The sequence below is a fragment of the Erigeron canadensis genome, chromosome 3 (genome assembly GCF_010389155.1).
Source record: "Erigeron canadensis isolate Cc75 chromosome 3, C_canadensis_v1, whole genome shotgun sequence".
NCBI classification, from domain to species: domain Eukaryota; kingdom Viridiplantae; phylum Streptophyta; class Magnoliopsida; order Asterales; family Asteraceae; genus Erigeron; species Erigeron canadensis.
In genome coordinates this window covers 28164692-28178787 of record NC_057763.1, presented here as the reverse complement: position 1 = coordinate 28178787, position 14096 = coordinate 28164692, and the positions used below count along the sequence as shown (strand labels likewise).

At 33.3% G+C, this 14096-nt stretch overlaps 2 protein-coding genes across 2 annotated transcripts; one reads left to right on the top strand and one right to left on the bottom strand.

Annotated features, from left to right (window-relative positions):
* Positions 1–379: 379 nt before the first annotated feature.
* LOC122594356 (soluble inorganic pyrophosphatase 6, chloroplastic-like) lies at positions 380–4096 on the bottom strand. Its single transcript, XM_043766826.1, has 6 exons — positions 3751–4096; positions 2523–2683; positions 2167–2267; positions 1674–1855; positions 1033–1131; positions 380–772 (listed from the first exon to the last, which is right to left on the bottom strand). Exons 1-6 carry the CDS (start codon positions 4039–4041, stop codon positions 680–682), a joined length of 927 nt encoding a protein of 308 aa, XP_043622761.1. The 5' UTR covers positions 4042–4096; the 3' UTR covers positions 380–679.
* Positions 4097–7895: 3799 nt separating this feature from the next.
* Positions 7896–13705, top strand: LOC122594648 (probable protein S-acyltransferase 23). The gene is made up of 13 exons (XM_043767078.1): positions 7896–8305; positions 9413–9553; positions 9723–9835; positions 9949–10028; positions 10312–10475; positions 10931–11069; positions 11172–11271; positions 11427–11484; positions 11563–11640; positions 12095–12193; positions 12367–12445; positions 12544–12692; positions 13310–13705. The coding sequence occupies exons 1-13, from the start codon at positions 8060–8062 to the stop codon at positions 13493–13495; spliced, it is 1632 nt and encodes a 543-aa protein (XP_043623013.1). The 5' UTR covers positions 7896–8059; the 3' UTR covers positions 13496–13705.
* Positions 13706–14096: the final 391 nt, after the last annotated feature.

Sequence of the window (14096 nt, the reverse complement as noted above, 5' to 3'; positions counted from 1 at the left end):
ATATATATTATCCTTGAATATGCATTTTAGATGATATCTATAACTTTACGTCTAAAAGAAGCTGATTTGGAGGAGAAACAAATGGCACCAACTGCTGCAATGCTTACCCTTGTGGGAGAAAGCCACAACCATTACCGCCATCACACCGGAAGCCAAGGCACCAAGTCACCGACAGCGAAAAGCTCTGCAATGAATTGGGTTTGCAAATTCATGCCACTTTTTATTCATCAAACTTTGTCTGAATCAAAAACATCCTTATCATCATCATTTGAGGACGATCAGAAGGAAGTTGTTGAAAAGGTCTCATCATAGTCAATGCCATCAGAACTTGTTTGGAATATGTAAAGTCAAGAATTCTATCAAGTATGTGCAATGAGACTTCATTTAAAGAATGTGTATATAATTTGCAAATTCAATTATTGTACTTTTGATTCAACATATGAAATGCAAATAGCTTTTGCCCCCAAATTGTTGTACAATGTAATCTAATCTATCTGAATGTTTGGTTTTTTGCTTTCCATGTCAACTTGGTTGAAGGACATGGTCTTGAAAGCAATTCGTAAAGTTAGAAATTTCTTTATAGGCCCGAATTGTCTCAAGGGAAAGAATGATCCTTGATACAATTGCACATCACTATCAACACAAGGAAGAAAATGATCATCTGAAATGTTACATTTATTTACACAAGTGAAAGCTTTCCTGAAGGGATTGATCTTTTCACAAGCTTAGCCCATGATTCATTGGCCTCGGCGATCACCTTCAGGGCATAATCCTGTTGTTCAGTTAACAATGTTTCATCAGATGTTGAATAGAATTCCTAACTTGTATAATCCTAGTTGCATTATGAAAATCTCCACTTTTGGACAGTTTGCAAGATACGATGTGGATGGTGATCCTAACAAAAATTTGAAAATCTCTTTTTTAGGACAGCAACATTCTCGGGTATTTACAAAGATTTGATAAAAATGCATAGACTTTCCTGTATGTTAAGATGTTGCAATTTTCAGAGGCACGAAGAAATGGTAAGCATACCTTATTAGCTGCTTTGTTGCCAAGACCAAACTTATTAGCTGGTTTTCCATCTGGGATCTTGTAGTCTCTAAACCAGTCTCTGATTGCCGTCAGAGTGCCCTTTAACCAAATAAATTATGAATCATATGGAATCTCAAACAATATCATATCCAGATACAACAGTCTTTTAAGGCTTGAAAAGAGCACAAATGTAAAGCAGATGATTTCTTCTAAGATATTAAATCGGCATCTGATTATTAGTCCATGATCTATAACATTCAACTTAATTCATTTTGATCGTGTTCTTTCAATTCATTATGTTGCTCCGGTTTGCATGCCAAAAAAAATCTATCTTATAAAGTTAGCAAGCGGAAAGTTATCACAAGCTTTTAGCCAAACAAGGGAAAAGCGGGTCATAATCATGGTCCTCGGTTTCAAAGGAGTTCACTTCATAGCTTATTCTTATTCAAATGTCATGATTCATTTTAACAACAGAATTCTGATTACTCCTATACGGCATTTCCTGCTACAAAGGTTAAAGCACATAGTCGATCTAAATTAAACATGTAGTATTAATAATTAGATCATTGTACCAGTATCAGTACATGGGATAACTGAGTACATGGTTTTATCAAGTGTTTGACCAATAAGAAACGACATACCGGAAAATGCTTTTCCACATCATCAACATCGTTCACAAGTGAAGCCCTTGGATCATCCAACGAAATTGCAACAACTTTCCAGTCTAGCTCCCCTTCATCGATCATAGCTAAGCAACCTAAGGGTTTGATCTTCATAAGTTGGCCCACTTTCCCACGGGTTTCCCCAATTTCAACAACATCAACTGCAATCACACAAGATGCCAATCAACTGATGGTCGACTGTTAGATAATCCGTGTGTATTTAGTTTGGTGGATAGGCCATAAGAAATGGAATGAAACAATGCTCCTAATTCCTATACAACAAAAAATGACTGGTCAAGAAAAGGCCTAGATGGAAGTTATAGCAAGTTTTGGACTAAACAACTTACAACATGCCAGAAAGAGGATGCAATATTTCCTTAAAAGTTGATCTAGCCGGGACCAAAATCAAAAGGGACACACTCATTTATATTGGGACAAAAAGCAAACATTGTGCAATGAGATTCCAAGTTACCTGGGTCGTTATCTCCAAATGCCCCATAGACATCGGGGTTTGCATATGATGGATCTTCCCAGGTTTGTGGAAGTAATCCGTAGTTCCAATTGATATTGTACCTAAAAAACAAAGTATTTGACTGTTAGTCATGCAGCTATACTACCTCCATAGTGATGACAATATAGGGAAATCTTGCGGATGAATATTAATCATATCAGCATTTGAAGATAGCTACTAATTATTCACTGCATTTTTTTTCTTGAAGTACAGAGTACTAATAGTCTAATACCATGAAGTAATACAAGCTAAATGATCCACCAAACTAAGAAAAGCCGTCAAAAAGTAGTATGCAAATATATAATACAGTCACTTACGGGTAGTATCTAAGTTTCCCTTTCTTTGTATCTTGTTTAATAGGGTTGTATATCTCATCGGTAGCAACCTCCATCTTTGCACTTGTTTCTTTGGGAATTTCAACTATAAAGTTAAAAGCTCCATCATCCAAATGCAATGGTATATCATGCCAAGGTGAAACCTGAACTACAAAGTACATAGTTTTATATCACAAAATAACCCCTGTGGGTAAAACATTGGTAAATTCTTTCTTCCGTAACACATCGGTACAATCAAGAATTTTTGAAAAACGTCATGCCATGATCATGAAGTATGATTTTAAATAAAAAGTAAGTTAGCATTTTTGAACAACAAAACCTATATGACACAGAATTATACCATTATTACTTCTACAACAGTTGATAAAAGAAAAGATATAGAGGTATACACTCATTACTTACTTGATTTCAAATTTGATATATTATCTGCAGTAAATCGAGAACAAAAATTTACGTTTCTGTAATCAGGTTGTGACTTACAGAAGCTTAAGCTTGGTTTCCAGGTCCATAGTCGTACTCGTATGTGAGTCGCTAAAGTCAACTCAATTTCAAGTGTGATATCTACTAATCAATAAAAAATTTGCTGATCATAACCAAGTCAGTCCTCTGATATACAAAATACTATCTATTAACTAACCAAACATTTTTCTACTCCCACAAAAATGAATCTCATTTGATTTTCAAGTATCAAATGTGTTGCATTTTAACTTCAAAATCGATAACTACTGCTCTCTGCATATACCTTATAAAAGTACTCAAGTATAAATTCAAATGTGATATGTAAAACAGATCAAATGAAACTTTATGTCACTGGTTAAAGTTCACAACTTTCATATATAACTTTGCATAAAGTATGATCAGCACCCAACAAAATTAATTAGCCATGTGAAATTCTAGCATAAATCCTACAATTTGTAAGCATGAATATGACCAAAAACAAACATACAGTCCTATAACATAAACAAAGACTTGGAGGGAGTTCAGAATTGCCATTTTGAAAGAACTATCTGATTATTGCATTTGCACAACACACATAAGCAGAAAAAAGTATTTTGACAGTGTTGAAAAAAGCAGGTAGGGACATCAATTTTCAAGAAAAACCTTTTTGAAAACGCAAAATCTGTTTTGAAAACGCAATTCCGAACACCCTTTTAACAGACAAAAAAAAATGTACAATAAAATTATGATAGTATGTTGCTAAAAAAGAAACCTTTTTGGCAGAAGAATTATCAAAAAAGAAGAGTCTATAATCAAAGGTGTCAGGGATTCCATCCTCTTTAACTCTAATATCTGTTGTGGGGTTATTATGAAGAGCTCTACTACATGTTAAAAATCTTTTGTGATTATAATTTGAAGACAAGAATAATGATGATGTGGTTTTTGGGTGTGTAGTGAAACATGGTCTTAATCTATTGGCTGCAGTTTTTAAAAGGGATGATGAAGATATTGTGATGGTTGATGCCCCCATCATCATCTTCAACACTCTTGCAGCAGCCGCCATTGATGATGATGATGGCTTGTGAAACAGAGATTTTACAAACAAAGAGAATGGGGTATGAAAGTTTACATAAACGGTCCCTTTATTCATTTTATTTTTAATAATATATGAAAACAAATATCTTGATAGAAGCAAGTATCCTTTTCTATTTCCCCACACAATCTTGTAAATACAAAATCAACTCCTCACAACTAGATCAATACCCGGTCGTTGACCAGGTTAAAAACAATAAATATATACTTAAAATGTAACTTTATCTTTAACTAGATTTTTTCTAAACGGGTCTGAGTTGAGTTTTTGAGTTATTCGATTGATCCACCAACCCAAATAAGTTTTTTATAATTAATTTTTAGAATTAATGTTGACTCATTTGGCCTAAAAGTTACCCATTTGACCTAGCAACACACCAATGCACATTACCAAAAGACAACTTATTTGACCCAAAAATATTTTATTTGACCGTCAAACCACTTGACCATAAATAACTCAGTTTGACAATGATAATGATGACGAGCTTCAAGAAAAGGGTATTGATATCAAATCCTCCTTTGACAATAATAATGATGACGAGCTTCAAGTGTGTTTTATAAGGCGTAAAATTGAGGAGATTCAAGGGCCATCATTTGACATCAATTTAACTTGGAACAATTGGGTCCCTAAAAAAGTGAACATCTTGATTTGGCGATTTGTTTTGGATAGGATTGCAACGAAAGTGGGGTTGCTAAAAAGAAATATAAACATTGGAAATCATTTGTGTTTGAGTTGTAATTCTGGTTCTAAAACTACCGAGCATGTGTTTATTAAATGTCCCGTGGCAAATGAGATATGAAGTAAACTAAGTGTGTGGTGTAATATTTCTCCTATACACGCCTTCTCCCTACAAGACCTAATGGATATTCCAAAAAGATGTGTAAGGGACAATAAGAAAAAGAAAGCAGTTCATGTCATCATCATGATAGCCTTTTGGTGTATTTGGTCGGCCAGGAATAGGCTTACCTTCAATCACATTAAGTCGTCTCCAGATTATGCTATGGCTGAGATCAAGGTGTACTCCTTGTTATGATTATCCTCAATATCTAAAGAGGCGGCTACTAATTTTATCTCGTGCTTGGCTTAGGGGATTTTATCTTATTTTTGTTTGGGATGTATATGGTATATTGAGGAGTTGTTGTAGTCTGTGTGCTATTAGATTGTTAGGTCCCTGGGCTACTTGGTAGCTGCATAAAAAGTATTGGTGTTTGTATATTGGATCTTCTAGCATCTTGCTAGTTTGGTCATTGTTTATAATATTTTATCTTTGCCGTTAAAAAAAAATTAACTCAGTTGACCAAAAATAACCCTTTGAACACCCCCCCCCCCCCACACTTGACCCCAAAATAACGAATACCAATTTGATCCGTCAACACATTAATTTGTCAACCCACATTTAATTTAATTATTTAAAGTTAGTAAGCATATATTTTTGTTAAAAATCTTTATTAGATCAAAGTTTATCAATTTTTAGAAGCATTCAATTCTTATAAAACCATAAAAATTGTTTGCTTATTACATAAATCAGATCGTAATGAAAGTAAATTATTACATAGTCGTAACTTTTAAGAGCAATATATAGAACAAATATTTACAATAATTTAGGTTCATGCAATTGCCGTGTAGTAAGAATTATAAAATTTATTAGATTAGTTATCCAGAAGGTAATGGGTTACTCCTACAGCACGTCCTTGTACAATGCTTAAGGCTCTCGGCTGGGGGATTTATGTGATACTGAACTTGTTTTTATGTTTTACATGATACTTGTTTTTAGGTGTGCTTATCACAATAGTTTAGATTAGTATCTCCTTTGCGATAATACCAAAAAAAGAAAAAAAAACTAATAATCTATTGTGAAATATTTATATGCAATTAGTATTAGTATGAGTTCATATAAATGTCTAGGCGTATCATTAATGTGTCATCAAATACTTTGATTCTCACCATTTATCTTTTACTAAATGTTTAATAAATTCAAATTTTAATTAAATGTGTCCTTGCATATATAGAATAAAAGAACAAAAAACATTAAAATACAACAAATTAAAATCTTAAAACATACAAATATTGATCCATTGACAATGAAAATAACATTTAAACCTTCAACAATGTGAAATAAAAGAGCATTAAACTTGATTAAATAACAATGATTGATTAATTTTCATTTGTCATGTGTATCATAAAATTAGGAGTGAAAATTGTGTAGATGAAGCATTTCATATTTTAAGAAATATAAAACCTTTCGATGTATATATAAAAGTGTGTTTAAATGCAAGATATTTGCTTCCAATTTACAGCCTTTTTTAGTTATGACCCCATTGTCATTTTTATTACAAATTTATATGGTAACATGTAACTCTTGAAATACATATGTTCTTTATTAGTTTTACTTTGACTTTTGCATTAATTATAATTTGACTTTGAGTTTTAAGGGCTAAGATTGTTTTGTTTAACAAATTTAAATGGTCTAGATCAAAAGTTAGCAATATTATTTTCTCTTAGTTGTGGTGGCCATATATATATATATATAATTTACTGGAAGAATGTTGCTCAGCATACTTATTAACCCCATAATATAATCGCATAAAGCATCTTAAATTAATAAAACAATGACATAAGGTATTTTTGGGTGGTTTTTGTGGCTTTTAAAAGTTTTAAAAATTCAAACTTTTAAATTTAAGCTTTTCTAAAAAAATAATTAGGCGTATACTCATGCGATACAATAGTAATAGTAGTAGAAACGAGGGTGTGGCAACATTGATGGTGATGTACAGTGGCGGTGACGGTGTGACGGCGAATGTAAAAATAATTGATATAAGAGAGTTAGAATGATCATTTAAGATTTAAAGAATCTATATTATAACTAACTTCATCAGGGGTATTATAGATCAGATTAGTCTTTGACAACAACAAATTAGGGATACAACATTCACCTTTTAAATTTGAGCCTAGATATTCCTAGATCAATTTTACATTAAAGTCTTGAGATATCACTGGATTATTGTATAAACTTTTTTTGATAAAAAAAATTTTGGAAAAAAACTTAACCATCAAAAATGTTTTAATAAAAGATGTGCTATACAAAACACTTTGTTACAAAAAAGAAATAAGCATGTAATTGTCATGTACTTTGAATATAAATTTTTCACATATTAATATTTTTAATATTTGATATATAAATAATGAATAAATGATTAAGCATTTAAGTCATATATTTTTTATGCATTAAATTATTAAATTACGAGGAATGTGATATTTAAATTTAGATAAAAAAATGATAATAAATTAGTCTAATTATATGTCTAACAATTAACTTAATTATAACAAGATGATAACATTTGGAAAAAAAAAATAAAAAGTTTAGAATTTAAAAACAAAATGTTAAATTTTTGTTGATTTTTGGAAGAAAGGATTTTTTGCTTAAACGTATGGAATTGGCTAAACATTTTATTCGAACAAATAATACAAAATTAGATATTCTGTTTTTGTACTATATTAATCTCTTAAAACATTTATTGCATACATTTTTATCTATGAAATTATCTCATTAATTCCTTAAATCACATGAATTATTTTACATCAATTATCTATTTTAGTCGCCGCCGTTGCCACTACAAGTCACCGCCGACACACTATCACTTACACCGTTGCATTGTGTAAGTATTCGTTTTAGTATAAATATATAAATTAAGTTCATTACATAATTTACTGTTTGTTTTTTTTTTTTCTTTTGTTGTGAGAGTTTTATATTCCTGGTAAAATCCTAAAATTCCAAACACCTTTAAATATTTCCTTTTAACATAGAATCTAAATTTGGGCATCATAAACCCCTCTTCTAGTCTTCTACTGCTTCATTACAACAACTTTCAATCCAATCTCCTTCTTCTAACTTTCAACCACTCCACTCTCCAAAAGATCAAAACTTTCTTCAAACCCCATCTCAATTACCACCACACCAAAATCAAAACCCTAAACTTTAATAATAAAAAAAATGAAATCATCATCAGAGATTGAAATTGTGACAGACCCATCTTCAAAAGACACCAAAAACACCAACAACCAAGAATTAGTGATCCTTGATGTGTTTGGTGCTTCTGCTTATGGTGATCTTTCTAAACTTAGAAAGTTTGTAGAAGAAGATGGTGCATCAGTTTCTCAACCAGATGGTAATGGGTACTACCCACTTCAATGGGCTTCTCTTAATAACTTTGCTCATGTTGTTCAGTATATTCTTGAGGTAATTTTTTTTGGTTTTTGTGTTTTGGAATGCAAGTTTTGGTTTTTATGATACCCTTTATTGAGCTTGATTCATTTGTAAGCTTGGATTTTGGTTTGTGATAGTAGTGGTTGAGTTTTTTTTGGTGATTTAGTTAGTTGCGAATATTAAACGGATGCGGCGTGTTAGTTTTCAAGTTTCTAGTTACCGGGTAGGATAGTCTTTGACGTACACTGCCTAACCGGGTATCCCCATGACCATTTCCAAACCCTTTTCCTGGCCAGCCTAATATGTTTACCAACTTACTTAGGGAGGTCCAAACATGAGACCTCTTGTGTGGACACCTGGATGCCTGATCCCTCGGCCACGTTGGTGGTGGTTAGTTAGTTGGGTATATTATCAAGGTGTACTTTAGGTTATGTATTTGTTTCTTATGATATGGAACTATGGAAGTTTTGGTTTTTATGATATGCTTTATTGAGTTAGATCCATTTCTGAATTTGGATTATGATTTGTGATGTTAAGAGTAGAGTTACTTGTTAGTGAGCTAGTAGACGTGTATGTTGAAATGTGGAACAATTGAATTGATAATATACCCATCGTACTGTTATGGTAAAAACGATTAGATTATGATGTTTTTATTACTCAGGGTCAAAAACTCAAAATTGTCAGATTTGGAAAGAAAAAAAAAACGTAATACTAACCTATAGCCTAGTTGGTTTTGGAAATGGGGTTATTTGGAAGATATCCAGCGTTCAAAATCTAATGGAGGCGAGGAAAAAGTTGATTTTGTAAAAATAAATTTATGATGGAGCTGGATCGGTTGGTTGGTCCACAATATATGACATGGGTCATTTGGGTTTGCATGAATATCAACCTTATGAAGAATACCAACCTATCTTTATCTTTAATCAATTGATGATGTAATTGCTAGCTTTTCTTATGCTCATTCTATAACTTGCAATAAGCAATTCCCAAAAGTCACATCTAAAAGTTACCCTGAATCACTTACATGCATATATGCTAAGCATCCTTTAGGCAAATAGGATATAATAGTCGAAGGTAGAGTTATCTGTTTTGGGGGATTTTGATATGACTTTAAGGACATTTATTTTGTTGGGGATGTAGCATGGTGGGGATGTGCACACGGTTGATAATGTGAGGCAGACTGCATTGCATTGGGCAGCTGTTCGAGGTTCGGTTGCAGCTGCGGAGGTGTTGCTGCAGAACGGTGCACGTGTTGAGGCGGCTGATGTAAATGGTTATCGGGTAAATAACTTACGTTTATTTTATTTTATTTTTTTTAATGAAAGTGCCCTTATTATAATGTGTGCACAAGTAACTCAAAATTATAGCTGGTGAACAGTTACAAGCATTTAAAGTTTGCCTTTGTTTGGCATTAATTCATCATCAGCGTTAATCTTGAACTTCAATGCAGGCAGTTCATGTTGCAGCTCAGTATGGGCAAACATCTTTCTTGAATTACATTGTTACCAAATATCATGCTGATTTTGATGTACCCGACAACGATGGAAGGACCCCTCTTCATTGGTATATCTAAAAGCTTTTTAAATATCCAATCTAGTTGTATAAGTCCGACTCTGCATATGTTTAAAATTTTATCAAAGTATCCGAGTTAGATAACGTTTTTATGCTTAATCTAGGGCTTCTTATAAAGGATTTGCAGATACCATCAGATTGCTTCTTTTTTGGGATGCCTTACAAGGAAAGCAAGATAAAGAAGGTACATTATCTGTTGGGATTATCTGTATTATATGTTTATCTGAATTAAAGGCCGGGGGACACATTTATTGCACTGATCTAATTTTCAATTGCAACTCCTTATCCGATTATCAAAGTTTGATTTTTTTGACCATTAGACAAATGTCCATATTGACCTTTAGTTCCTAAATTGAATTGTGCCAGTAAAACCCTTATAATTAGTACAAAGAATATATGTGAAGAAGGTGGGTCGTATTTATCTGAATGATTATATACTTGTCATGCTAGTTTTTTTTTCTTCTTAGGCTGTACCCCTTTGCATTGGGCAGCATTGAGAGGAAATGTGGAGGCCTGTGTTGTACTTCTGCATGCTGGGACAAAGCAGGAATTAACCGTTAAAGATAGTGCTGGATTAACTCCTGCACAAATTGCTGCCGATAGAGGCCATCGTCATGTTTCTTTAATCCTTGTATGTATTTTTTATCTTGAAAATATATATAACTGTATAACATTACGAGTTTTGTACTCTCTGTGGACTTTTTAACTAAATTATTTTCTTTTAATATTGGGTGATAGATTTTTTGACCCATCATACATACGTGTTCACTGCAAACCACTTTGTTTTTGCGAAGGTTCCAAATAAATGCTATAGTTAGCAAGAATTGCAAGATTGTACAGATGTTATGATTTTAGGGTTATAAAATTGCGAATTTACCAGAAATATTTCACTTAATATATTGAGCATGCATTCATCTTAGTATTTGCATTTATTTGTATTTTTATGCACATGTACAACCACAGACAGTGATTGCTATCATAATTGGTATCTGCCTTCTCTTGTTGGAGTTTGATTTTACTACAGTCAAAAAGCTTTAGCAAAGAATTGATTTTATTTTATAATGTTATGAATCTTTTCCTATCCAGTCTAATGCACATCGTGCGCACAACAAGTGTTGGAAAGACAATGTTTGGATCAACAGAGTCAGGGAAATAGGTTATGCCCCTATTCTATTTTGCATAGTATTCGTCAGCACGATAATCTTCATCAATTCCGTTCTTTTTGGTGGGTATAACAATTAGTAATACATATTCTATCACTTTCAACAATATGAAAGGATATAATTTACCTTCCTAATCCGGATCTTTGCTCTTTCATGCATGTTAGCTTCTAATCTTCCAAAGGTGACTGCTGTTGTCGGGCTCTGGGGCTGGACTGGTGTATCATTTTCAGTAGCTTCACTACTGATGTTTGTCCGGTGTAGCAGGTATGCTTAATTTGGTTGCAGTAGAAAATATAAAAACTTTGGACAATTTTTTTCTGGTCAACCCAATGTGAACTCTTTTGACCAGTTATCTGACATACCCAACCTGCCCATCGGCCACCTCTAACCATTACCGATAAACGTTTATTTGGTTGCAGTAAAGACCCTGGTTATGTGAAAACGTCAGGAGGGATTAAAAATAATGCTGGTGTTGAGGTACTATCCCTAGTTAATAACAAATAGCTTTTGACCTAGCTTCTAAAGCCTCACCGTAATTCTTGTGACGTTATACAGGCTCCTTTGTTGGCCATTGATCTGACCAACACGCCTCATTGGACTGGAAATTGGTCCCAACTCTGTCCTACTTGCAAGGTTCGTAAAAAGGCATTCTTCTAAGTTCGATATTCCATGTATTTTTGAAATATACTAGATACTAGAATAGAATAAAGGACACCGTAGCTGCATTCGATCTGGATTATGCTTTTTTGATGGTTTTAATTGTTAAAGTAGAAAAAATAGCTGAAAGGAAACAAGTCAAACAGGTCGAAAGTCACCATGTGTTTTTCTGCTGCATAAAATTTCCTCAATGTCTTGTTAAAAAGTGTTTTCTGGTCAACCTAACTTTCCCTATTGTGACCTGAATTCATCTTGGTCCTTTACCTAATCCACATGTTTTTCTACCTCTACATCAACACTTCATTATATTATGGTGACCTTTTACCCAGCCTCTGTTTTGCCACCTTTACATCAATGCTTATTGGCTCATTGCTTAATATATTGGTGCTAGATGGTGCACAGTAAACTTACGTACTCTCTTTTTCCGTAGATAATTAGACCCATACGCTCAAAGCATTGTCCTGCATGCAAATGCTGTGTCGAGCAGTTTGACCATCACTGCCCTTGGATCTCGAATTGTGTAGGAAAGGTATGAACTCGTACTAATTTCACACAAATTTAAGTATTGCTTTAGCTAAATCTTTTTATCATAAATATGTTTTTTTATATGTTCATACATATGGTATATGCATGCTTATTCTATAATCTCTTAAAAGAAAAACTCAATGGCCTGTAATTGCAATCTCTTTTCTATGTTGGCAGAATAATAAATGGGACTTTTTTGTATTTCTATTATTGGGATCTCTGACAGCAGTGATAGGTGGTGCTGTTGCTGTTCATAGTAAGTCTAAATCAATAACTCACTGCTACATATAACATTATGATGTTCTTTGTAGGCTATTTTGTTCAATATTACATGTTTATTGCTCAAAATGACAGGAATGTGGACTTCGATACCAGCATTGCAGAATGAAGAGTCTTGGATTCATCATGTTGTTTTTCAACATCCTGGTGTTGCCGTCTTCCTTTTTATCGACTCTTTTATCTTGCTTGCTGCTGGAACTCTATTTGTCGTACAAGCATACCAGGTAATCATTCTCTGATCTTACATAAGAAATATCAATGTGTCGCATAAATTTGTTTTTTTATATTATTTTTTGGATAAATTAATTTTGCTGCTGCTTATAAGGGCCAGTTTTAGAACAATCAATTTTATACTAAATGCAAACCAGTTAGTTTTCTCATCATCGAAGGGTTAAATTTTTTTCCCCCAATTTACCCATTGTCTTTTTGTCATTTTTTCTATTAGTTCCAATGTTCCATGAATAATAAGCAGTACTCTTGTATTAGTCAACCCCTCAAAACATCGTATTGGTTGATTGTTACAAATTCAGAAGCTGAAGCACATACTGAGTATCTCGTACGGTCTGTTCTATCACAACTAATTACTAGATACTGATTATTCACCATCACATAATCAATTTCATAACATCCAATCCTACATCTCCTAAGCTTTCCATGGTTGCTCTAAAACCTCGTACACTTCTATCTATCACAAACTAAATCCAATTACAGATGAAGCCAAATTGTGTCGTTCTGTTGAAGGTTATTATAGTCGACAGAGGGTTTCTAAGATTGGACCACTACTAGAAAAAGGGTTCAAATATAAATCTTGAAATTGTCCAACAATTGTTTTTGTATGCAGATTGGTAGAAACATGACGACTAATGAATCAGTAAATGCTACACGATATGGGTATCTTCAAGGAACAGATGGGAAGTTTCATAACCCATATAATCATGGTGTTGTCAAGAATTGTTCCGACTTTTTAATTCGAGGCTATACAGACGATGAAGTTACCTGGCCTCCTTTGCAACAAGCTGCCAGATAGTAGCCATATATTTGCATGCAGTACCCTATATACATTAATCTTACCTTTAGTTTTTTTTTTCTTCTTGAGAGGGTAGGGGTGTTGGCCTGTGCACAAGTAGTTTGACTGTATACACAACACTTACTTTAGATATTGATTTTGTTATGATATGTAGAGAATACATAGTGTACAAAACGCTCATTTTACACATTGTAAAATCATTTTGCTGTGTATACTGATGTTACATGAGCATCTTTGTTATTGTGTGTTAATACACCACAAATAAAAATTGCAAAGAGATTGTTACCGAATAAGGTTTTTTTTAGTCAATGTGTGTATATTGTACTATTTAAAGAGCAGAATATCTATCTAACGACTTAATGCAACCCTGCAAAGCCCAACATAATGAAGTGATGAATTGGTACGGGTCTTCAATTAGGGCTGATCTCCTCAACGCATCCGCTATTCAGTCATCTGCTGCTGATGGTCTTGTTGTCGTAGACGGTCTTCTGTTGATATCTTTAGAATTTACCTTCATTGTAGAACTTACAACTTTTCTGGTTTAAAAATAACGGTTTTCACACATTTTGTGTGTGAAAATGGTATTCTTGTAAAAAATAAC